At 47.2% G+C, this 25,101-nt stretch overlaps 1 protein-coding gene across 1 annotated transcript in view; it reads right to left on the bottom strand.

Moving 5' to 3' along the window:
- Positions 1-25,101, bottom strand: part of LOC309554195 (C-type lectin domain family 10 member A-like) — a 1,138,017-nt gene that overhangs the window by 1,093,223 nt on the left and 19,693 nt on the right. Inside the window, exons 3-5 of the mRNA XM_082255830.1 lie at positions 23,512-23,622; positions 11,909-11,947; positions 6,442-6,513 (exon numbers count right to left, since the gene is read on the bottom strand). Of these exons, the coding sequence (XP_082111956.1) occupies positions 6,442-6,513; positions 11,909-11,947; positions 23,512-23,622 (222 nt within the window). The remainder of the gene's footprint in view (positions 1-6,441; positions 6,514-11,908; positions 11,948-23,511; positions 23,623-25,101) is intronic.

Raw genomic sequence — 25,101 nt, 5'->3', positions numbered from 1 at the left:
TGCATAAATACTTGGCACCACAAAATGATAATTGGTTCTGTATTCTCTAAAAGGGGTGGTGCTCGGAGGTGGGTAGGGGCGGAGTCAAGGGGGTGACTCAAAAGGGAGGAGTTCCTGCACCCATTCTCTGAAAAAAAAAGCCCTGCCAATAAGACTGTATGTGCCGTAATTCTGACTGTATCGATGAAATAATAGGTATACCTTCGGTATTTAACCACTTGCCGACCGCCGCATGACTATTTACTGCAGCAGTCAGCCTCTCCTGGGCAAAGTGATGTAGGGGTACGTCCCTCGCCCACGAGCCTCTAGGGGGCGAGCGTGTGCTGCCGGCGGCGCTCTCCCACCGCCGCTAGTTCCCTGCCTAGCCAGCGCGTGTGACCGGCGGCTCCGATGTCCACCGGCCACTCACGATCTCCCACAGGAGAGGGAGAAAGACAGACGGCTGATGTAAACACAGCCGTCTGTCATTCTCACTGAAGTAAACACAGAGGCTATGTGATCCTGCTATATAGGATCGTATGTCTCTGTGATTACATCACAAGCCACGCCCCCTCACAGTTATAATCACGCCCCTAGGGACACATTTAAACCCTTGATCACCAATAAAGTTAACCCCTTCCCTGGCAGTGTAATTTTTACAGTAACAGTGCATATGTATAGCACTGATTACTGTAGTAATGTCACTGGTAACCCCAAAAGTGTCAAAAATGTCAGTCAGGGGTCGAATCTGTCCACCACAATGTCGCAGTCCCGCAAAAAAAAAAAAAAAAATGCAGATCGACGCCATTACTAGTTAAAAAAAACAAACAATAAAAATGACATAAATCTTTCCCGTAGTTAGTAAACACAATAACTTTTGCGACCACTATGTATGAGTTTACACTTTGCAAACCAATCAAAATACGCTTATTGCGATTTTTTTTTACCAAAGATATGTACTGTATTTTCTGGCGTATAAGACTACTTTTGAACCTCAAAAAAATTCCCCAAAAATTGGGGGTCGTCTTATACGCCGAGTATAATATCTCCAAGGTAACCTATGTATAAGTATTACCGGTAGATGAAAATTAGGGGGGTCGTCTAATACGCCCAGTCGTCTTATACGCCGGAAAATACGGTAGCAGAAAACAAATTGGCCTAAAATGTTAAAATAAATTTGATTTTTACATTTTTTTTTGAGAATTTCATATAAAAAAAATGTGAAAAATATTGTTATTTTTTCAAAATTGTCGCTCTTTTTTTGTTTATAGCGCAAAAAATAAAAATCGCACAGGTGATCAAATACCCCCCAAAAGAAAGCTCTGGTTGTGGGAAAAAAAAGACATCAATTTTTTTTGGGTACAGCATCGCACGACTGCGCAATTGTCCGTTTAAATCACGCAGTGCCGAATCGCAAAATAGGGCCTGGTTTTTGAGCAGCCAAATCCTCCAGGGGTGAAGTGGTTAACACCAAGGTAGTGTTAAAACTGCTCCAGGCCATCCGGAAGTGGTTAAGGGCCACCCTGCCGCAGTATATGCACGTGGGACGGTCCTTAAGCGGTTAAGAAAATTTCCACGGTCCCACGGTCTGTTAAAAATATTAACATTGCCAAATGTCTATTCTACAGGCAGGCAGCAGCAGTGTACTAATCAAAGCTCTTGAGATATCTACATATTTCGGAAAGTTCCATTCTTTGTGGGTCGATGAATAGGGAACTGAAAACAGAATGTGGTTAGGAGATTTCCATAATTTCTAACAATATGCACTCTAATATACAATGAACATTACATAATTACCAATGGCTTCATCAGATGAAACACGCTTCAATGAGGACTCAATCTCTGCGACTTTTTTCACCGTGCTGGAATCTGTGAGAGGGAAGCCAATATCAATTTAAAAATCAGGCTCACTGAACAACTCAAGAAAACAGCTACAAAAACAATTTTGCTTTGGTATCGAAGCCTATCCAAGATACACAGATTCTATCTGGAAACATCCAACCTTTGCTGGAGTGCTAGGGAGCCTGGCACTCTCTTACACATCTGGTGGTCCTGTCCACTGATCCCTTTGGTCAGAGGTCCACCGCATTATCTCTCAGAGAGCCTCCATTCCCAGTCGATGCCTCTTACGAGGAAACGCGTCGGGTGGAGCCGATTTTTGTGACGTCACTACACATTGGCCTGCTGGCGGGGTCCGTGGCTGTTTGTTTGCTTCTGATCATTTTTGATACATTTTTCAACAAATGTTGCTTTCAAGGCCGAGACAAGGGGTGGGCAGAAAGGATGGCTGCCCTGGGTACTATGGTATTATAGGAGGTAGGGGGAGGGCACTGCAAGGAGATAGGGGGGATTTGGAAGGTGGAAGGGGATAAGAATTGTTCTATAAGGGGAAATTAGGTGTGTATGCTGGGGATGATTGTGAGTATTTGTGCTAGGAGGGGAAATCTGTCTGTGGGGGGGGATTTGTGCAAAGAAGGAGGATTGGGGGGACAATTTTTACTGGGGGGGATTTTAAGAGGGGGGATTTGTGCTCACAGGGGAAAGTAGAGGGATTTTTTTTTGTGTGTGTGTGGGGGGGGGGGGGGGATTGTATTTGGTAGATTATGAAAAATAGATGATTTGAGCTTAGAGCGGAGAGGGAGGGGTAAAGATTTGTGCTGGCAGGCGGTATTTCATCAGGGAGGCAGATTTTTACTGGGAGGAGGGAGAATTTTATGCTTAGGGGTTAGGCACGTAGATTAGTGCTCAATTTTTTTTTTTTTTTTTTTGGGAAGGGAGGGAGTTTTCGCTGAAGCATAAAGCTCATACATATTGGGGGACGCAGTTTTTTTATGTTTGCCCTGGGCTCTAGATGACCTTGTCCCGGCACTGGTTGCTTTTAACATAATGCACAATGAAGTCTCTTTATTCTATTACCATCCATGCATGAGAGAACCTAAGGTGGCACGCTTTGTATGGATTCCGTGGACACACGCTTTGTATGGATCCAGAGGACACAAACTTTGTATGGATTCCGTGGACACACGCTTTGTATGGGACCAGAGCATACCCTTTGTATGGAACCAGAGCATACCCTTTGTATGGATCCAGAGGACACACGGTTTGTATGGATTCTGAGGACACACGCTTGGTATGGATCCAGAGGACACACCCTTTGTATGGATCCAGAGGACACACGCTTTGTATGGATCCAACGGACACACGCTTTGCATGGATCCAGAGGACACACGCTTTGTATGGATCCAGAGGACACACGCTTTGTATGGATCCAGAGGACACACGCTTTGTATGGATCCAGAGGACACACGCTTTGTATGGATCCAACGGACACACGCTTTGCATGGATCCAGAGGACACACGCTTTGTATGGATCCAGAGGACACACGCTTTGCATGGATCCAGAGGACACACGCTTTGTATGGATCCAGAGGACACACGCTTTGCATGGATCCAGAGGACACACGCTTTGTATGGATCCAACGGACACACGCTTTGTATGGATCCAACGGACACACGCTTTGTATGGATCCAGAGGACACACGCTTTGTATGGATCCAGAGGACACACGCTTTGTATGGATCCAACGGACACACGCTTTGTTTGGATCCAGAGGACACACACTTTGTATGGATCCAGAGGACACACACTTTGTATGGATCCAGAGGACACACCCTTTGTTTGGATCCAGAGGACACACGCTTTGTATGGATCCAACGGACACACGCTTTGTATGGATCCAACGGACACACGCTTTGTATGGATCCAGAGGACACACGCTTTGCATGGATCCAGAGGACACACGCTTTGTATGGATCCAACGGATACACCCTTTGTTTGGATCCAGAGGACACACCCTTTGTTTGGATCCAGAGGACACACCCTTTGTATGGATCCAGAGGACACACGTTTTGTATGGATCCAGAGGACACACGCTTTGTATTGATCCAAAGGACACATACTTTGTATTGATCCAAAGGACACACCCTTTGCATGGATCCAGAGGACACACCCTTTTTTTGGATCCAGAGGAAACACCATTTATATGGATCCAGAAGACACACCCTTTGTATGGTTCCAGAGGACACACCATTTGTATGGATGCAGAGGGCACACCATTTTTATGGATCCAGGGGACACACCCTTTGTATGGATCCAGAGGACACACCCTTTGTATGGATCCAGAGGACACACCCTTTGTATGGATCCAGGGGACACACCCTTTGTATGGATCCAGGGGACACACCCTTTGTATGGATCCAGGGGACACACCCTTTGTATGGATCCAGAGGACACACGCTTTGTTTGGATCCAGAGGACACACGCTTTGTATGGATTCAGTGGACACACACTTTCTATGGATCCAGAGGACACACACTTTCTATGGATCCAGAGGACACACGCTTTGTATCAATCCAGAGGACACATGCTTTGTATGGATCCAGAGGACACACGCTTGGTATTGATCCAGAGGACACACGCTTTGTATGGATCCAGAGGACACACGCTTTGTATCCAGGGCCGGTGCTCCCACTAGGCGAACTAGGCAGCCGCCTAGGGCGCACTGCCGCCTAGGGGCGCACTGCTGTCTAGACTTCACTTACTATTCAGAGTCCCGGGCCGTTATTGCACCATCTAGACTGGAATGCATCCAGACCGCATTCGATCCGACCCCACTGGCTCTGCTTGTGGCCGCTCTCTCTCTCTGCTGCGGAGGCGGGCGGGAGCCCACACACACAGCACTGGTTGCTAGAGCCGCTTGGCGTCTAGCAACCAGTGACTCACTCCTTCCTCCTCCAAGCCGCCGTGCCGCCTGCTCCCCGCCTACTCCAATTTGGCTCCGCCTCCACTCCACCCACTTCTCTCCGTGCGGTTAGCACTGCAGACTGGCTGCAGGTGCGTGCAGCACATGAGGACTGAGACTACAGTATTGAAAGGAAGGATCAGGCGCCTAAGGAGTTTAAGGTAAAAATTTGAGAATACTTCCACTGCACTGGTCACTCTGCATTAATGAGGGGAACCCCACTTTTCACCCTGCATTGGATGGGGGCACTGCACTGGTCACTCAGTATTAATGGGGACACTGCACTGGTCATTCTGCATTAATGGGGGCACTGCACTGGTCACTCTGCATTAATGGGGGCACTGTACTGGTCACTCTGCATTAATGGAGGGCACTGGTCACTCTGCATTAATGGGGGCACTGCACTTGTCACTCTGCATTAATGGGGACACTGGTCACTCTGCATTAATAGGGGCACTGGTCACTCTGCATTAATGGGGGCACTGCACTGGTCACTCTGCATTGATGGGGCACTGGTCACTCTGCATTGGATGGGGGCACTGGTCACTCTGTATTAATGGGGCATTGGTCACTCTGCTTTAATGTAGCACAAGTCACCCCCCTATCTGACACATTGCTCTCCCTCTCTGACATTGCTCCTCCACCTCTGACACACTGCTCCCCCACCCTTACACACTGCCCCCCCTCTCTAACACACTCCTCCCCCCTCTCTGACACACTGCTTCCCCCCTCTAAGAGACACTGCTCCCCCCCCCTGACAAACTGAGAGTGATGCAAGTATGGGGGGGGGGTATGGGGAATGTATGGAGTGTGCTGTGAGCATAGGGAAATTTTGAAGTTTTTTTTAATTTATTGGGGGGGGGGGGGGGCGCAAGTAGCTGGTCTTGCCTAGGGCGCAGAATAGTCTAGCACCGGCCCTGTTTGTATCAATCCAGAGGACATGCGCTTTGTATGGATCCAGAGGACACACGTTTTGTATGGATCCAGAGGACACACGTTTTGTATGGATCCAGAGGACACACGTTTTGTATGGATCCAGAGGACACACGCTTTGTATCAATCCAGAGGACACACGCTTTGTATGGATCCAGAGGACACACGCTTTGTATCAATCCAGAGGACACACGCTTTGTATCAATCCAGAGGACACACGCTTTGTATCAATCCAGAAGACACACACTTTGTATGGATCCACAGGACACACGCTTTGTATTGTAATGGTGGCGATCAGTGATTTATAGCGGGATTGCAATATTGTGGCGGACATTCGGACACTAACTGACACTTTTGACACTTTTTAGGGACCAGGGATTCTAAAACAGCGATCGGTGCTAAAACATATGCACTGTCACTGTACTAAAAACACTGGCTGGGAAGGGGTTAACATCAGGGGCGTTAAAAAGGTTAACTGTGTTCCTAGCTGGTGTTTCAGTGTACTGCGTGGGGTGCTTTTTCTAGGGAAGACATAAGCCCTAGTCTCTGCTTTGCAGAGACACAGGATCCGTGCCTTCCCTCCTGTCAGAACAGCGATCTGCCATGTTTCAGGAAAGCTCCATTCTTTGTGGGTCAATGAATAGGGAACTGGAAACAGAAAGCAGTTAGGAGATTTCCATAATGGCTACCAAATCCACTCTAATATACAATGAACGTTACATAATTACCAATGGCTTTATCAGATGAAACACGCTTCAATGAGGACTCAATCTCTGTGACTTTGATCGCCATGCTGGAATCTGTGAGAGGGAAGCCAATATTAGTTAGAAAATCAGGTTTATCAATATAAACACCATAGTGCCAGTGGATGACACTCCCAGCCTATACACAGGTACATTTAAGACACCCCCACTACCATGCCCACCCTTTCTGGAGTCACCTGGTTTCTGCTAAAGAGAACAATCAGCAATGCTGAAATCGGATTCTAGGGATTTAGTCATGTGACCATAAAAACTGAAAATTGAAAGGATTAAAAGAGGTGCATGGAAGCCAGCCGGCCCCCCTGTCTGATGTACTCTCCTTCCAGTCTGCCACCAACCAAGTAGACCTGTCTCATGATATAAATAAAGAACAGGGGTTTAGTTGACACGCATTTGCAAACGCATGTGTAAGCTGCAAGGCAACTACACGGCACCCTGTTTTACCTGCAGTCCTAACACTGTCTATTTTGAGTGTCTCCACAATGGAAGCACATGGCTGCTAATGGATAGATGGGAGACAGGTGAGGGGGAGACAGCCCAAACCTCCCCCAACCCACCCCCATCTATGACTGGTCTAATGTCACCAGTGGCGTAGCGTGGGTTGTCAGCACCCGGGGCAAGGCAAGTAATTTGGGATTTTAGCACTCAAGTCTCTTCCACTAGATTAGTTAAAGAAACCCTTACCCCCTAAGCACATGTATTGTTTGTTATAAAAACAAACATTGCCCCCTTTCAATGTAGAGAGACCAGCGTGCCCCCTTTCAATGCAGAATAACCAGCGTGCCCCCTTTCAATGCAGAATGACCAGCATTCCCCCTTTCAATGCAGAATGTCCAGCATGCCCCCTTTCAATGCAGAGAGACCAGCGTGCCCCCTTTCAATGCAGAATTACTAGCGTGCCCCCCTTCAATTTATAGAGAGATCATCGTGCCCCCTTTCAATGCAGATGGACCAGCATGCCCCCTTCAATGCAGAGAGACTTACCTGCAGCGGCGGCTTTTCCTCAGTTCCCCGGCATCTCCGAGTCCTCCCGCCTCCTCCTCGGGCCAATGGCATGCGATTGCCTTTCGGCCAATCAGGAAGCAGGTCTCGGACCCGCTTCCTGATTGGCCAGGAGGAGGATCCATGTGTCAATAGCGAATTTTCATTCGCTATTGTCACACAATGGGTGGGCTTTGGGCGCACTGCTCTGCGCCCCGGGTCCACCCTTTTTTGAAGCCTATTAGAGCCTCTGGCTCTAATCAGGTGATTAGAAAAAAAAAAAAACACACTCTGTGACAGCGCCAGGCTGCTGACTCACTCGCTGCTTAACTGACTGAGCAGTGAAGAGAGGCGGCATAGGCAGGGCTTGGCTTGCAATGCCACCCCACCCTACATCAATGGACAGGTGATGCACAGTCCAGCCCCGACCCGCCATTTTCAGCCATAGGGCGGCTGCGCTGGACATCTCCCAGCCTAAAGATGGAGGCAGCCGCAGACAGTGTGTGAACTATGTATGTCAGAGTCAGACAGACAGAGTGACACTGCGGATGCGCCCCCCCCAGATGTTGCGCCCGGTGCGGCTGGCCCCCCCGGCACCCCCCACGCTACGCCACTGAATGTCACACAGCTCTAATAGCTATGTTGTAGCGATGGTACAAAACTGAAAAGGACTAGCTGGTAAGCATACACCTCCATCCCCTTGGTGGATGTGGTATAAAACACAGATTGGGACTTTATATGCGGCATTGGCCTGTAAAGCACAGCGCCTCCATCCCTAATTTAAAAATCCCTAAAAATATGCTTTATAGGCCAATGCCTCAGTTTTTTCTGATACAGGGATGGAGACGCTGGGCATTACCTGCTGGTGTCTCACTTAAAGTCCCAAATAGCCTATATTGTTCATAGTCATGTGACCATTGCGGAATTCTGGAGAAGCATTTTCTGCAAGCTGGAACGCAAACCGGCCGCATCGCCGCGAATGTATGTACCAGATGTTACTTCGATTCTAAGATGTAAGTGACTACTATTTTTATTAAATATCACTCTGCTTACTTACTTACAGCCTCCCCTTCATGTTTTATGCCGCTCACTGAGACCACAAGGGTTCCAATGAACACATACTGTAGGAGACACCCATACAGCCCCTCCAATACAGTGGACTGGATCCTGCAACACCTATCCCAAGCCCACAAGGGATCTGTGATCAGCTAAGGAACCACTTACCCACGCTAGACCTCAAGGGGGTCGTCTGGTAAGTGGGCTGTACATTTGGTGAAGGATTCTCCCCTATGCTTACATGTGGAATCTCATCTTACTGAGCACTGGTCCTTTCTTCAGAAAGCATATATAAGGACTGTCTAAATAATATTGAAGAATATTTCACACCAGCACTTTCTTGCACTTTTTGGCACTAAGGATTGTGGCAATAATATTTGCACTTGGCACTTAAAAGGACTTTTTTATTTACAAGTTGTATTTGAAGCACAGCCACTTTATCCTTATTTAGCATATTGCTGCACATCATTTTTTGGGATAATTATGAATTTGTTTGTATGGTTTTCATTATTTTTTTTTGATTTAGCACAGTCACTTTAATATTTTTGGCACATTGCATATTGTTGCACATAGCATTGTTTGCTGACATTGGTTTAGCAATTTTTGAGCTCTGTCCCTTTTCTATTGCATTTTCTGCAGTGCACATACGTATTTCAGAACTTATGATACCATTTATGACCCCCCATGGAGGCTTGTAAACTGGACAGTCTAAATCTAATTTAATAGTAGGTCTGCTTTAAAGGCCAACTTCAGATTAGTATAAAAAAATGCCCAGTAAAACATAACATTTAAAAGCATGTCTGGCTACAATACTTACCCAATCTCTGAAGCTGTCCCCTGCAGTAACTATTTTCTGCCCGAAGATGTCACCAGTTTTCTGGATTGAATGATTTCCAGTGTCATTTATACAGTTTGTTCAAAGTGAGTGCTCAGAAAATAATTCCCTTCACTGTCCACGACATTGAAGTTGCCCAAATACTACTATTCAGGGCTTTTTTTCTCAGAGAATAGGTGCAGGAACTCCCCCTTCTAAGTTACTTTGTGTCTCCGCCCCCTACCCACCTCCAAGCACTAACCCTTGGTTCCACACCTTCCAGCCCCTGAGCACTGACCCTTGGTTCCACCCCTTACCCAGCTTCCAGTACAGCCCCTTTTAGAGAATATAGAGCCAAGTATAATTTTGAAATTGGAATGTATAGAATTAGGTTATGATAACAGGAAAAGGAATAAAAGAAATCCCCCACAGCCAGCAGCAATAGACCCCCAGCAGCAGCAAAAGATCTCCCAGAAGCCAGCATCAATAGACTCTCTAGCAGCCAGCAACAGTGGACCCCTCCCCAAACAGTAGATCCCTTCTAGCAACAATTAACCCTCAGTATCAAAAGATCCTCCACCAGCAACAAGAAATTTCCATGCAAAAATAGATCCCCTCCAGCAACAATAGATCTCCCAGCAGCCAGCATCAGTAGACCCTCCAGCACCCATTGGAGGTGCCGGAACTGCGTTCCCCCGCGTTCCCGCTGAAAAAAAGCCCTGCTACTATTTCAGTTGACTCTAAGAGGTGAACTCTGATGACTTGACACCAGAACCACCTCTGGCCCTTGATGGGGCATTTTGGGAGCCTACAGTCAATCCTCTTCAGATGGGCTTTGGTTACTAGGTCCTAGCAACCATCTTGAGCAGAAGAGACGGATGAGTATGAGGAAGACTTGGGCATGGGATGATTATGTCCATCTGAGTCTATGGAAGCCACTCAATCCAGGTCCTCTACAGAGAAGTACTCCAGGGCTTTTAGGCCTGATGCTCCAAAATTGTTCTTCAAGTTGGAGTAGAAGAGGAGATCTCAGCGGAGCTTGTCAGAAAAGTAGAAGTACACTCTCCTTGAGCCTGAAAGGGAGTCCTCCACATCAGAGGCACTCAGAGAAAAAATGGTCAAGAGACTTCTTTCACATTCAAAAGGGCTTTCCTATGATTCTCCTGGGAAAACCTCAGAAGAGGTCATTGCCACTTTAAACAGACTTCTGATGATCAAGTGCATCCTACCATAGAGCCAGTGGATGACGCCCCCAGCCTATTTCACAACAACCCTTGGTGAAAATTCCCCTTGCCCTCCCTTTTTTTAGGAAATATCACAAAATCAGCCTAACCTCACTGACAAGAGTATGTTTGCTTTGTTTTATGGTTGCTTGACTTGCTGTAATTATAAACAAATATGTATACAGCGCTATATAAAATCAAATAAAGTGACGATGTGCATCATATAAATCAATAAACTCACTTAAAGTGCAATATATATTCCTCTTAAGTGCAATATATAATGTCCATAAGGTGCATTCAAAGTAAAGTGCATAAAAGTCCACTAAAATATAAATATAACCGTGGATTAAAGTTCAATAAGGTGCTTGATCGATGTTTCATATAAAAGTGCAAGTGACACCACCACCGTTCAGCCACCAGATGGCCTCTCACCTCACTGAAGCATTAAACCAGCATTGAATCCTCAATAAGACCAGTATAGGGAATGCCACTTCCTGAATCGATCTCACTGAAGCATTAAACCAGCATTGAATCCTCAATAAGACCAGTATAGGGAATGCCACTTCCTGAATCGATCTCACTGAAGCATTAAACCAGCATTGAATCCTCAATAAGACCAGTATAGGGAATGCCACTTCCTGAATCGATCTCTCACCATCCCATGGACATGATATGTGAATAAAGATAATGAGGCATCTAAGTGTACACTGCTATTATCCTTTAATTGATTCACATTCAAAGTAGAATTGCACTCACATGAATCGGCACAATGGGCTTGTGCGGACCGTACACGCCAAAAACAGTAGCTGTCGGGAGCCGTGCTGGTGGGTCGCTGCTCGTCCGTCCAGGTCTCCTCCCCCTATACGCGTGGCGTCTTACGCTTTCGCGACACGACTTCCTGTGTGGTGGGCTTGGCCACTTATAGCCTGTGAAGGGAACCCACGTGCCATTTTATGGAACCTGGTGAGGCTATGTTTGATGTGAGACTGAGGATAATTCATTTTGGTGAGAGTCGGCTGTTCTTTTCTGTAACTCCAAAGGAGAGGACTGTCTGAGCTTGCAGTGAGACACCCCCTTGGATTACTGGAACCATGTCCTGTGGCCTGATGAGACCAAGATAAACCTATTTGGTTCACAAGGTGTCAAGCGTGTGTGGCGGTAAAGGAGTGCAATTAGGTGTCACCTTCTAAAAGGAAATGCCTGAAAAGAGGACCTCATGGCAGGATCATGAGTGGATTATATATGCAGGGAATCCTTTCATTACCTCCTTCTCTTCAGACTTTTGCCTGCTGTATTTTATTGCTGTGTAGACATGGGAATTAATTGCTGAAGCCGCAACCGAGAGTTTCTATACACTCACCATTCTTCATCTGTGATATTTCCTCTTTGACATTTTTATCTAAGGAGGAAACAGGAAACTGTATCAGAAAAATGTTCTCAATGTTGGAGAGCTCACACAAGCAAATGCAGTTTAAAAAAAAAAGACACAGTCAACAGATTGGACAGAGGTCCGGGTATTCTCGAACTTCACTGTGGACATTATAGGGCCTGATTTCATTTCATTAAATCATTATAGAATTATAAAGGGGACGTGCCATCATAAACTGTATATTCATGGTAGGTGACAGTGCAAATTGCAAATTTTTTAGCACTGATTACTGTAGTAATGTGACGAGACCAATCTCGCCACTGGGCGTTGGAGAAGCCTGGTTGCTCGCCTCCTGCAATATGACTATGGACCCTCTCATCAGCCCAGGCTAAACGTAAACCCCATGGCAATTTGACTGTGTTTGTGGCATCTGAGCGCTGTTTGGATATGTTGAGCGCTCAGATCCAGGCTATCTGGGGATGGGTTGAATGTGGGGGTTCTGTTCAGTAGACTGGGAGTTATGCATTTTTGTGTCTTTTTGTGTTTCTTTAAACATGTGGCTAATGGAGCCTTGCCTCTCCTGGAAGCTAAAACGTATTCCTGTAAACTGTAAGGAACAGGAAGCCAAATCCTAATATGGGCATTACGGGAAGTTCTGAGGAGACGGGCGGTCTATTGACACTCAAAGTGATGTGTATTGAGGGCTCGTTAGGGAACCATTGTTCTGTGTCTGACTGTTGTGTGCATTGATTGCCCCCTGGGGCTTCTGTCTCCTTGCATTGGTCAAAGCTATCTGACCAATCCCTGTTGACTCATTTTCAAGCCCTCCTTTGCATATACTGGAGAGGACCTTGGTGAGAACTGCAAGTACTTTACAATTGACCAATGGGAAAGCGGTTGTTGGGGGAAGGATGTTCCAATTTCTGTATAAAAGAGTGCTCTGTTCTTCCAATAAATGTTGTTGTTCCTGTTTTACCCTCATCTCGGAGCTTTGTCTCGTTATTGGGGGAATCTGCTGCAGGGATTGCTATGGTCTTCCATACTCCCTTAGAGAATCACTAAGCTCTTGTAAGAGCTTGTGTAGAGCTTGTTCGTGCTGCACTCTCTGGGGAAAGAGAGGTTCACCCACAGGAACCTGGAGCCTTGTCGTTGGTCCAGGGTGGGTAGGAGATGCCAAGACCCTAACCAAGCTGGGGCGGTTCGTGGAGTCTGAAGTGCTTACGGTGTCTGGTGGAGTGCTTGGAGCCCTCGGGAAGCACTAGGAGCGTCTGTCAACGGAGGTACCTGCTCAGGGGTGCCCTGTTCCATAACAAGTAATATCACTGGTCCCCCCCAAAAAAGTGTCAAAAATGTCAGTTAGGGGTCCGATCAATGTCGCAGTCCCGCTAAAAATCGCTGATCGCTATCATTACTAGTAAAAAAAAAAAAATGACATAAATCTTTCCCGTAGTTTGTAGACGCGATAACTTTTGCGCAAACCAATCAATATACGCTTATTGGGATTTTTTTTTTTTTTTTTTACCAAAAATATGTAACAGAATACAAACTGGCCTAAAATTAAGAAAACATTTTATTTTTTATTTTTTATTTGGGAATGTTACATAGCAGAAAGTGAAAAGGACATCAATGTTATTTGGGTACAGCGTCGCACGACCGCACAATTGTCCGTTTAAAATAACACAGTGCCGAATCGCAATAAAGGGCCTGGTTATTAGGGGTGAAAATCTTCCGGTCCAGAAGTGGTTAGGTAATCATCCATATAACATTTCCAGGTATTTTGTATCGCTCCCAGAGATCACAGTACTCCCCCCCCCCCCCCCCCCAACAATGTCTTCATCTGCTTTTCTTTCCAAAGAGACCGAGCCAAGTACAGATGGTAATTAAAGTCATATTAACCACTTTAAGACCGGAAGGATTTTCCCCCTTAACCACTTTACAACTTAGCCTATTTTTGACATTTTTTGTTCACAAGTTAAAAGCAGTATTTTTTGCTAGAAAACTACTTAAAACCCCCAAACATTATATATATTTTTTTAGCAAAGACTGGAGAATAAAATGTCGGTCATTGCAAAATTTTTTGTCACGCGGTATTTGCGCAGCGGTCTTTAAAACGCCATTTTTTTTGGAAAAAATTAGAAAAATCACATTTCACTGCATTTAAAAAATACTAAACAGTAAAGTTAGCCCATTTTTTTGTATATTGTGAAAGATGATGTCACGCCGAGTAAATAGATACCCAACATGTTACGGTTTAAAATTGCGCCCCCCTGTGGGATGGCGACAAACTACGGTCAATAGAGATCTCAATCTGCGATGCTTAAAATTTATTTAACGGTTACCAGTTCAGAGTTAGAGTGTAGCTCTTTTTTTTAAATTATTGCCCACGCTCTGGCGATCGCGGCGATACCTCACATGTGTGGTTTGAACAGCGATTTCATTCGCGGCTCGACTTGCGTATACGTTTTTTTTTTGTGCGCGAGCTAACGGTGACGGGGGCGGCGAAATTAATTTTTTTTTTTTTCCTATTTATTTTTTCTTTTTTTTTTAACTTTATTACAGGTTTTTTTTAAAAAAAAAAATCTGATCACTTTTATTGCTGTCACAAGCAATGTAAACATCCCTTGTGACACCAATATGCAGTGACAGGTACAATTTATGGAGGAATCGAGGGTCTAAAAGACCCTAGACCCCTCCACTACACTTCCCTGTATGCAAAACGCTGAAAACGGCATTTTTGCATACAGCCGTTTTTTAAATCTGCCGCCTTTTGCAGCACAGTAACCCGGAAGTGACGTCATGGACGCCGCCTCCGGGTTACGTCATCGGAGACCTGATCGATGCCGTTTCCGGCATTCATCGGGACTCCATCCAGCCGGCGGACGTGCCGGCTGGGTGCTCGGGGCTCCCGGTGGGACGGGAGCCCCGAGCAAAGCCACGGAAGGCGGCGGGAGGGGGGGATGTCCCCTCCCGCCCCCCCCGGGTAACGATCGAGCAGCTCCCGAGCCGCATCGGTCGTTACCGACGGAAAGCCGACCGTCGGCTTCAAACAACGGTACCGGGATGATGCCTCTAGCTAGAGGCATCATCCCGGTATAACCCCTTAAAGTCAGCCGACGTAGGTCTACGTGGCTAGACGTTAAGTGATTAATGACCAGGCCCTATTTTGCGATTCGGCACTGCGTTATTTTAACGGACAATTGCGCAGTTGTGCGATGCCGTACCCAAATGAAATTGACGTACTTTTTTCCCCACAAACAGAGCTTTCTTTTGGTGGTATTTGACCACCTGTGCGATTTTTTTTTTTTTGCACTATAAACAAAAAAAAAAAAAAACGACAATTTTGAAAGAACAAAAAAAATGTAAAAATCGAAATTTTTTAACATTTTAGGCCAATTTGTTTTCTGCTACATATTTTTGGTAAAAAAAAATCGCAATAAGCGTATTTTGATTGGTTTGCGCAAAAGTTATCGCGTCTACAAACTAAGGGAAAGATTTCTGTCCTTTTTATTGTTTTTTTTTTTAACGAGTAATGGCGGCGATCTGCGATTTTTTGCGGGACTGCGACATTGCTGCGGACAGATCGGACCCCTAACTGACATTTTTTACACTTTTGGGGGTACCAGTGACATTACTGCAGTAATCAGTGCTAAAAATATGCACTGTTACTGTAATAATGACACTGGCAGGGAAGGGGTTAACAGTATAGGTGATCAAGGGGTTAAATATGACATTAGGGGAGTGATTCTAACTGTGGGGGGCGTGGCTTCTGAGATGACCAGAGAGACATGTGATCTTATATAGAAGGATCACAGGAGCTGTGTGATCATTCCAGGGAGAAGGACGGTCAGCTGTGTTTACAACATCCGACCGTTTTTTTCTCTCTCAGCGGGGAGCGATCGCGGGTTTTAGGTGGCAATTGGAGCCGCCTGCCCTGTGCATCGACTTCCCCGCTGACGGGTGGGGGCGGGAGCACGCCTCCTTGCTTCCCGCGCGCGACCGGCGTAGACCTACGTTGGTTTGCGTAGGAGAGCCACCCTGCCGCAGTAAAAAGGTGGCGGGTGGTCGGGAAGTGGTTAAAGGCAGTTTTTATAATAACAAAGATGTTTTACTTACCTGCTCTGTGTAATTGGATTTACACAGAGCCACCCCGATACTTCTATTCTCGGGGTCCCTCGTCGGTGCTCCTGGCCCCTCCCTCCTTCCCAGTGCCCCAATACTAAGCAGCTTGCTTCGCTGGCCGGAGACCCGAACAAAGTCTCTGATGTAGCAACATCACGACGTCACTTCTAGGTTAACTCAACAGCACACGGAGACAATTTTTAAAAATTCAAAGTATTCAAAAACACAAATTTTGCCATTTTGAATACATTGAAGTACAGTGGAGAGATTTGGGGTCTTTTAGACCCCCGATCCCTCCATAAAGAGTACCTGTCACTGCCTATTGCTATCACATTACCCCCGATCCCTCCATAAAGAGTACCTGTCACTCCTATTACTGTCACATTCCCCCCGATCCCTCCATAAAGAGTACCTGTCACTCCTATTACTGTCACATTCCTCCCGATCCCTCCATAAAGAGGAACTGTCACTGCCTATTACTGTCACATTCCCCCCGATCCCTCCATAAAGAGTACCTGTCACTGCCTATTACTGTCACATTCCTCCCGATCCCTCCATAAAGAGTACCTGTCACTGCCTATTACTGTCACATTCCCCCCCCGATCCCTCCATAAAGAGTACCTGTCACTGATTATTACTGTCACATTCACCCCCGATCCCTCCATAAAGAGTACCTGTCACTGCCTATTACTGTCACATTCCCCCCGATCCCTCCATAAAGAGTACCTGTCACTGCCTATTACTGTCACATTCCCCCCGATCCATCCATAAAGAGTACCTGTCACTCCTATTACTGTCACATTCCTCCCGATCCCTCCATAAAGAATACCTGTCACTGCCTATTACTGTCACATTCCCCCCCGATCCCTCCATAAAGCATACCTGTCACTGCCTATTACTGTCACATTCCCCCCGATCCCTCCATAAAGAGTACCTGTCACTGCTATTACTGTCACATTCCCCCCGATCCCTCCATAAAGAGTACCTGTCACTGCCTATTACTGTCACATTCCCCCCCCCCCGATCCCTCCATAAAGAGTACCTGTCACTGCCTATTACTGTCACATTCCCCCCCGATCCCTCCATAAAGAGTACCTGTCACTGCCTATTACTGTCACATTCCCCCCGATCCATCCATAAAGAGTACCTGTCACTCCTATTACTGTCACATTCCCCCGATCCCTCCATAAAGAGTACCTGTCACTGCTATTACTGTCACATTCCTCCCCCGATCCCTCCATAAAGAGTACCTGTCACTCCTATTACCGTCACATTCCCCCCGATCCCTCCATAAAGAGTACCTGTCACTCCTATTACTGTCACATCCCCCCCGATCCCTCCATAAAGAGTACCTGTCACTGCCTATTACTGTCACATTCCCCACCGATCCCTCCATAAAGAGTACCTGTTCACTGCCTATTACTGTCACATTCCCCCCGATCCCTCCATAAAGAGTACCTGTCACTGCCTATTACTGTCACATTCCCCACCGATCCCTCCATAAAGAGTACCTGTCACTGCCTATTACTGTCACATCTCCCCGATCCCTCCATAAAGAGTACCTGTCACTGCCTTTTACTGTCACATCCCCCCCATCCCTTCATAAAGAGTACCTGTCACTGACTATTACTGTCACATTCCCCCCTATCCCTCCATAAAGAGTACCTGTCACTCCTATTACTGTCACATTCCCCCCAATCCCTCCATAAAGAGTACCTGTCACTGCCTATTACTGTCACATTCCCCCCCGATCCCTCCATAAAGAGTACCTGTCACTGCCTATTACTGTCACATTCCCCCCGATCCCTCCATAAAGAGTACCTGTCACTCCTATTACTGTCACATTCCCCCCCGATCCCTCCATAAAGAGTACCTGTCACTGCCTATTACTGTCACATTCCCCCGATCCCTCCATAAGGAGTAACTGTCACTCCTATTACTGTCACATTCCCCCCGATCCCTCCATAAAGAGTACCTGTCACTGCCTATTACTGTCACATTCCCCCCCCCCCCCGATCCCTCCATAAAGAGTACCTGTCACTGCCTATTACTGTCACATCCCCCCCCCCGATCCCTCCATAAAGAGTACCTGTCACTGCCTATTACTGTCACATCCTCCCCGATCCCTCCATAAAGAGTACCTGTCACTGCCTATTACTGTCACATTCCCCCCCCGATCCCTCCATAAAGAGTACCTGTCACTGCCTATTACTGTCACATTACCCCCCGATCCCTCCATAAAGAGTACCTGTCACTGCTATTACTGTCACATTCCACCCGATCCCTCCATAAAGAGTACCTGTCACTGCCTATTACTGTCACATTCCCCCCCCGATCCCTCCATAAAGTGTACCTGTCACTCCTATTACTGTCACATTCCCCCCGATCCCTCCATAAAGAGTACCTGTCACTGCCTATTACTGTCACATTCCTCCCGATCCCTCCATAAAGAGTACCTGTCACTGCCTATTACTGTCACATTCCCCCGATCCCTCCATAAGGAGTAACTGTCACTCCTATTACTGTCACATTCCCCCCGATCCCTCCATAAAGAGTACCTGTCACTGCCTATTACTGTCACATTCCCCCCGATCCCTCCATAAAGAGTACCTGTCACTGATATTACTGTCACATTCCCCCCGATCCCTCCATAAAGAGTACCTGTCACTCCTATTACTGTCACATTCCCCCCGATCCCTCCATAAAGAGTACCTGTCACTCCTATTACTGTCACATTCCTCCCCGATCCCTCCATAAAGAGTACCTGTCACTCCTATTACTGTCACATTCCCCCCGATCCCTCCATAAAGAGTACCTGTCACTGCCTATTACTGTCACATTCCCCCCGATCCCTCCATAAAGAGTACCTGTCACTGCCTATTTCTGTCACATTCCCCCCGATCCCTCCATAAAGAGTACCTGTCACTCCTATTACTGTCACATTCCCCCCCCCCGATCCCTCCATAAAGAGTACCTGTCACTGCCTATTTCTGTCACATTCCCCCCGATCCCTCCATAAAGAGTACCTGTCACTCCTATTACTGTCACATTCCCCCCGATCCCTCCATAAAGAGTACCTGTCACTGCCTATTACTGTCACATTCCCCCCCGATCCCTCCATAAAGAGTACCTGTCACTCCCATTACTGTCACATCCCCCCCCCCCCGATCCCTCCATAAAGAGTACCTGTCACTGCCTATTACTGTCACATTCCCCCCGATCCCTCCATAAAGAGTACCTGTCACTGCCTATTACTGTCACATTACCCCCCATCCCTCCATAAAGAGTACCTGTCACTGCCTATTACTGTCACATTACCCCCCATCCCTCCATAAAGAGTACCTGTCACTGCTATTACTGTCACATTCCCCCCCGATCCCTCCATAAAGAGTACCTGTCACTCCTATTACTGTCACATTACCCCCCGATCCCTCCATAAAGAGTACCTGTCACTGCCTATTACTGTCACATTACCCCCCCGATCCCTCCATAAAGAGTACCTGTCACTGCCTATTACTGTCACATTCCTCCCGATCCCTCCATAAAGAGTACCTGTCACTGCCTATTACTGTCACATTACCCCCCGATCCCTCCATAAAGAGTACCTGTCACTGCCTATTACTGTCACAAGGGTTGCTTCTACTCTGAATTGGAATCTGACTGTGGAGGTCTCCTCCCCGCTATGCTTACCAGCAGGGCCGGCCCTACCATGGGTCCCACTGGGTTCATTAGACCAAGGCAGAACTTGGAGAGAAGTAGCAAATTGACTCCCAAGATTTTTCTTACAGCAGTTTTGTGTGTCATCAGTTTGCGGAATTTTTACAGGAGGCATTTCCCCATCTCATACTGGTGCCTGTAGAGCAAACTGATGAGTATGGGGAGGCGGAGCTTCTCCTCCTGGGAACGTCCCTCACGTGATTGTGGTGTGCGCAATGACGTCAGACATCAATGCACTCCATCTCATGCAGGAAAGGCTGGATCTTCTAGGGCGGTGGGCACTGCAGACACAGGAGTGACAGGAGGACTGAGGACAGACAGCTGGTGTTTGGTGGACCAGTGTGGTAGTGAGTTATGGAAGAAGATAATAGTATACATAATATTTTCTAAAGGTTATATTTATAAAAAATAATAGATGTGGGGGTCTTTTGTTGGGCATAATTTTTTTTTTTTTGCGGGGGGCAGCATTTCATTCTTGGACCCAGGCAGCACAATGTCTTGGGCCAGCCCTGCCTACCAGTCACACTCAGAATTTGAAAGGCCTCCTCACTTGTGTTCCTTTTAGGACATGTTTGGCAATGGCTGTACTGGCACTGGATAATCTGGTTGGCATTTATGATTCTGGCTGGAAATAAGGGTACTGTTGCTGTACATGCTGGCTCTGGTGACACAGTACATGTGGCAATGATCGGAACACTGTTGCTGGTTTCTCCGGCTCTGTTGACACTGGCACTGGTATGGCTAGCAATCAGGACACTGCTGCTGGCTTATACTGGTCTAGTGACACTGTGATGTGGTTGTGGTCAGGAATACTGGTGTTGGCTAAACTGGTTGGGTGACCCTTGAACTGCTGTAGCAATGATTAAGTACTTCCCGCCCGCCCACCGTCAAATGATGGCGGAGCGCTGCGGCTCTCGTTCTGGGACACCGTCATATGACGGAGCACCAGAATGGCCTCTCTCGCGCCCCCGCGGGGCTCGCAGTGTGGCAATCATGGCCACGCCATGTTGCTAGGACATGGCGGGACCCCGACCTTGGTAAAGTGCCAATGACATGGCTCTTTACCCATGTGATTGGCTGTGTCCATGAGTGCCCGATTACAGAAAAGTAAAAAAACAGTGCCCACCATCAGTGTCCACAGTGCCCACAATTAGTGCCCATAGAGCTGCCAGTCAGGGCCCATCAGTGCCTGCCAATCTGTGCTGCCCATCAGTGCCGCCCGTCAGTGCCCATCAGTACCGCCCGCCAGTGCCCATCAGTGCTGCCCATCAGTGCCCATCAGTGCCGCCCATCATTGCTGCTTCTTATTGCCCATCAGTTCCACCTCTCGGTGCCCATCAGTGCCGCCTTTCAGTGCTGCCTATCAGTGCTAATCAGTGCCACCTATCAGTGTCCATCAGTGCGGCATATTAGTACCTCCTCATCAGTGCCCATCAGTGCCACCTCATCAGTGCACACCAGTGAAGGAGAAAAATTACTCTTTTTCAAAAGTTACTCACAGAAAATAAGAAAAACATTTTTTTTTCAAAATCTTCTTTTTCTTTTGTTTTTTGTAAGAAATTAAAAACCCAGCGGTGATTAAATACCACCAAAAGAAAGCTCTATTTGTTTGAAAAAAATGATAAACATTTTGATTGGTTACAGTGTAGCATGACCACGCAATTGTCATTCAAAGTTTGACAGCGCTGAAAGCTGAAAATTGGCCTGGTCAGGAAGGGGGTGAAAGTGCCCGGTATTGAAGGGGTTAAGAACACTGTTGCTGGCTCATTCTGGTATGATGGCATTTAGGAACATTGTCACTAGGCTACACCGGTCTGGTGATATTGTGACTGGTGTAGCAATGATCAGGAACACTGTTATTAGCTCACCCTGCTCTGGCAACACTGTGACTGATATGGATAGCGATTAGGAATACTGTTGCTGACTCACACTTGTCTGAGGAAACTTTGACCAATGTGGCTAGTCAGTGCTGGGATGAGATCATCAAGTGCCCAGGGCAAAGATCCCAGGTTGCCCCCCCCCCTTCATTATATACGAGCCTATGAGGAGGAGGGGGAGAGCGAGCACAGCCCGCTCCTCCTCCCGCCTCTCTCCTCCTCTCCTTGCTGCTTCCAGCGCTGGGCTGTGGGAAGTAGTGATGCCACTGTCACTACTCCTGTCAGCCTTATAGTAGAAGGAACTTGCAGCCCCATCCCTACAACACGCACTGCGCCCAGGGCAGCCGTCCCTTCTTCCCACCCCTTTTCCTGTGGCTAGTGATTAAGAACAGTGTTGCTAGCTTTCAATTGGCTGATGACACCTACTGTATACTGGTGTGTTGGTGATAAGGCAGGGCCATCTTACCGAATGGGCACACTGGGCAGTTGCCCGGGGGGCCCCACTTGCCTGGGGGGGCCCCACCTGCCCAGCGACCCAGCCAAGCATTAGCATCCCATGTGCAACCCGCCGCCGAACTTAGCAGGTGGCAAGCACCTGTCGGCCCTGCGCTGCTGTCAGGCCACTTGGGCCGTGGAGGGGGAGCCCACAACTGCCGCCTCCACGGGAACAGGCGCACACAGGACAGTCGAGTCTGACTCCTGTCTGCGTGTGTGTGTGTTCACCGGACCCAGCCCCCCAACTTGGAAGCTGTCATTAGCCTGGCACTGCTGTACCAATAAATATCGCCTTATTGATAATTTGCATTTTTATTCTGGTGGGTGATTGTGTAGGCGGGGCCCCAATGCACTGCATTGCCCGGGGCCCTTTAAGATGGCGCTGTGATAAGGAACACTGTCTCTGGCTCACATTGGTCTGGTGACATTTTGACTGATGTAGCTAGCGATCAGGAACACTGTCGCTTGCTCGCATTTGTCTTGCAACACTTTGACTTAAAGTATCTCACAAAAGTAAGTACACCCCTCACATTTTTTGTAAATATTTTATTCTATCTTTTCATGTGACAACACTGAAGAAATGACACTTTGCTACAATGTAAAGTAGTGAGTGTACAGCTTGTATAACAGTGTAAATTTGCTGTCCCCTCAAAATAACTCAACACACAGCCATTAATGTCTAAAGTGTGTACACCCCTAAGTGAAAATGTGTCAATATTTTGTGTGGCCACCATTGTTTTCCTTAACCCTCTTGGGTATGGAGTTCACCAGAGCTTCACAGGTTGCCACTGGAGTCCTCTTCCACTCCTCCATGACATCACAGAGCTGGTGGATGTTAGAGACCTTGCGCTCCTCCACCTTCCGTTTGAGGATGCCCCACAGATGCTCAATAGGGTTTAGGTCTGGAGACATGCTTGGCCAGTCCATCACCTTTACCCTCAGCTTCTTTAGCAAGTCATTGGTCGTCTTGGAGGTGTGCAAAGTGGAGATGGACAGAAACCTGGGGAATTTAGGTGAAAACGGACCGCCTGTCCGTTTTCACCCGATCCGATCTGATCTGATTCTCCAGATGGATGGAAAATAGGGTCTCCATCCATCTAGATTTGGTGGACAGGATCGGATTGGATAGCGGCGGGTGTCAGTGGACATGTCACCGCTGACATCCGCTGCCTCATAGGGGCTAATGGCGGGCCTGATCAGGTTCACCTGACAGGCAGACCTGGTTGGACCGCCGGTGTGAAAGGACCCTTTGTGCTAATATGATATACAGCCTTGCCCTACAGATGTTCAGATCATCAATGTTTCCTCTCTCTCTCTATCTCTCTTTTTTTGTTTGATGTAATAACAAAAAGAACATACATGATAGTTATTCATAGAGATACTCACAGTAAATGAACTGAAGACTCATGACGATGACCACGGTAATGAAGGCCAATATTAGGAGGACCCCCAGGATCAGTATCACCCGGTGCTGTGTACTCTTGGCAGCCGGAATCTCTACAGACAGAGAGGACAGTGAGTAATCCTGTGTGTATCAGCCGGTATAATAATCCTCCAGAATTCTTATCTCACCTGGGGGACTGGTACTGGTGCCCCTATACCTTTTGGCCCATACACCATCTTGCTCACAGACCCAAGGGGAAGGGCCCAAGTGTTGTTTTTTTTTTTTTTTTTGCAGCTTACCTTCAAATGTATGTATATAGATGTGTATATATATATATATATATACATACATTTTTTTTATATATATATATTTTTTTTTTGTAGATGTTTATATGTTCCCATACTGATGACTGTATATTTCTTATTATAGAAAAACGTTTGTTGTCTCACCCCTGAAACTCCTGAAGAAGCGGACAACGGCGAAACATATTGAGCATTGACCAACTGTGGTCCTATTGGTTTATAGCAGGAGTGTCCAAACTATGGCCCTCCAGTTGTTCAGGAACTACAATTCCCATCATGCCTAGTCATGTCTGTGAATGTCCGAGTTTTACAATGCCTCATGGGACGTGCAGGGCCGTAGTTTGAAGATCCCTGGTGTGTAGGGCCATAGTTTGAAGATCCCTGGTGTGTAGGGCCATAGTTTGAAGATCCCTGGTGTATAGGGCCGTAGTTTGAGGATCCCTGGTGTTTAGGGCCGTAGTTTGAAGATCCCTGGTGTGTAGGGCCGTAGTTTGAAGATCCCTGGTGTGTAGGGCCATAGTTTGAAGATCCCTGGTGTGTAGGGCCGTAGTTTGAAGATCCCTGGTGTGTAGGGCCATAGTTTGAAGATCCCTGGTGTATAGGGCCGTAGCTTGAAGATCCCTGGTGTGTAGGGCCTTAGTTTGAAGATCCCTGGTGTGTAGGGCCGTAGTTTGAAGATCCCTGGTGTGTAGGGCCGTAGTTTGAAGATCCCTGGTGTGTAGGGCCGTAGTTTGAAGATCCCTGGTGTGTAGGGCTGTAGTTTGAAGATCCCTGGTGTGTAGGGCCGTAGTTTGAAGATCCCTGGTGTATAGGGCCGTAGTTTGAAGATCCCTGGTGTGTAGGGCCGTAGTTTGAAGATCCCTGGTGTGTAGGGCCGTAGTTTGAAGATCCCTGGTGTGTAGGGCCGTAGTTTGAAGATCCCTGGTGTGTAGGGCCATAGTTTGAAGATCCCTGGTGTATAGGGCCGTAGCTTGAAGATCCCTGGTGTGTAGGGCCTTAGTTTGAAGATCCCTGGTGTGTAGGGCCGTAGTTTGAAGATCCCTGGTGTATAGGGCCGTAGTTTGAAGATCCCTGGTGTGTAGGGCCGTAGTTTGAAGATCCCTGGTGTGTAGGGCCGTAGTTTGAAGATCCCTGGTGTGTAGGGCCGTAGTTTGAAGATCCCTGGTGTGTAGGGCCATAGTTTGAAGATCCCTGGTGTATAGGGCCGTAGCTTGAAGATCCCTGGTGTGTAGGGCCTTAGTTTGAAGATCCCTGGTGTGTAGGGCCGTAGTTTGAAGATCCCTGGTGTGT

This window comes from Pelophylax lessonae (assembly GCF_965119305.1).
Source record: "Pelophylax lessonae genome assembly, chromosome: 4".
In the NCBI taxonomy this organism is placed as follows: Eukaryota; Metazoa; Chordata; class Amphibia; order Anura; family Ranidae; genus Pelophylax; species Pelophylax lessonae.
This window is presented reverse-complemented; position numbering and strand designations above follow the sequence as displayed.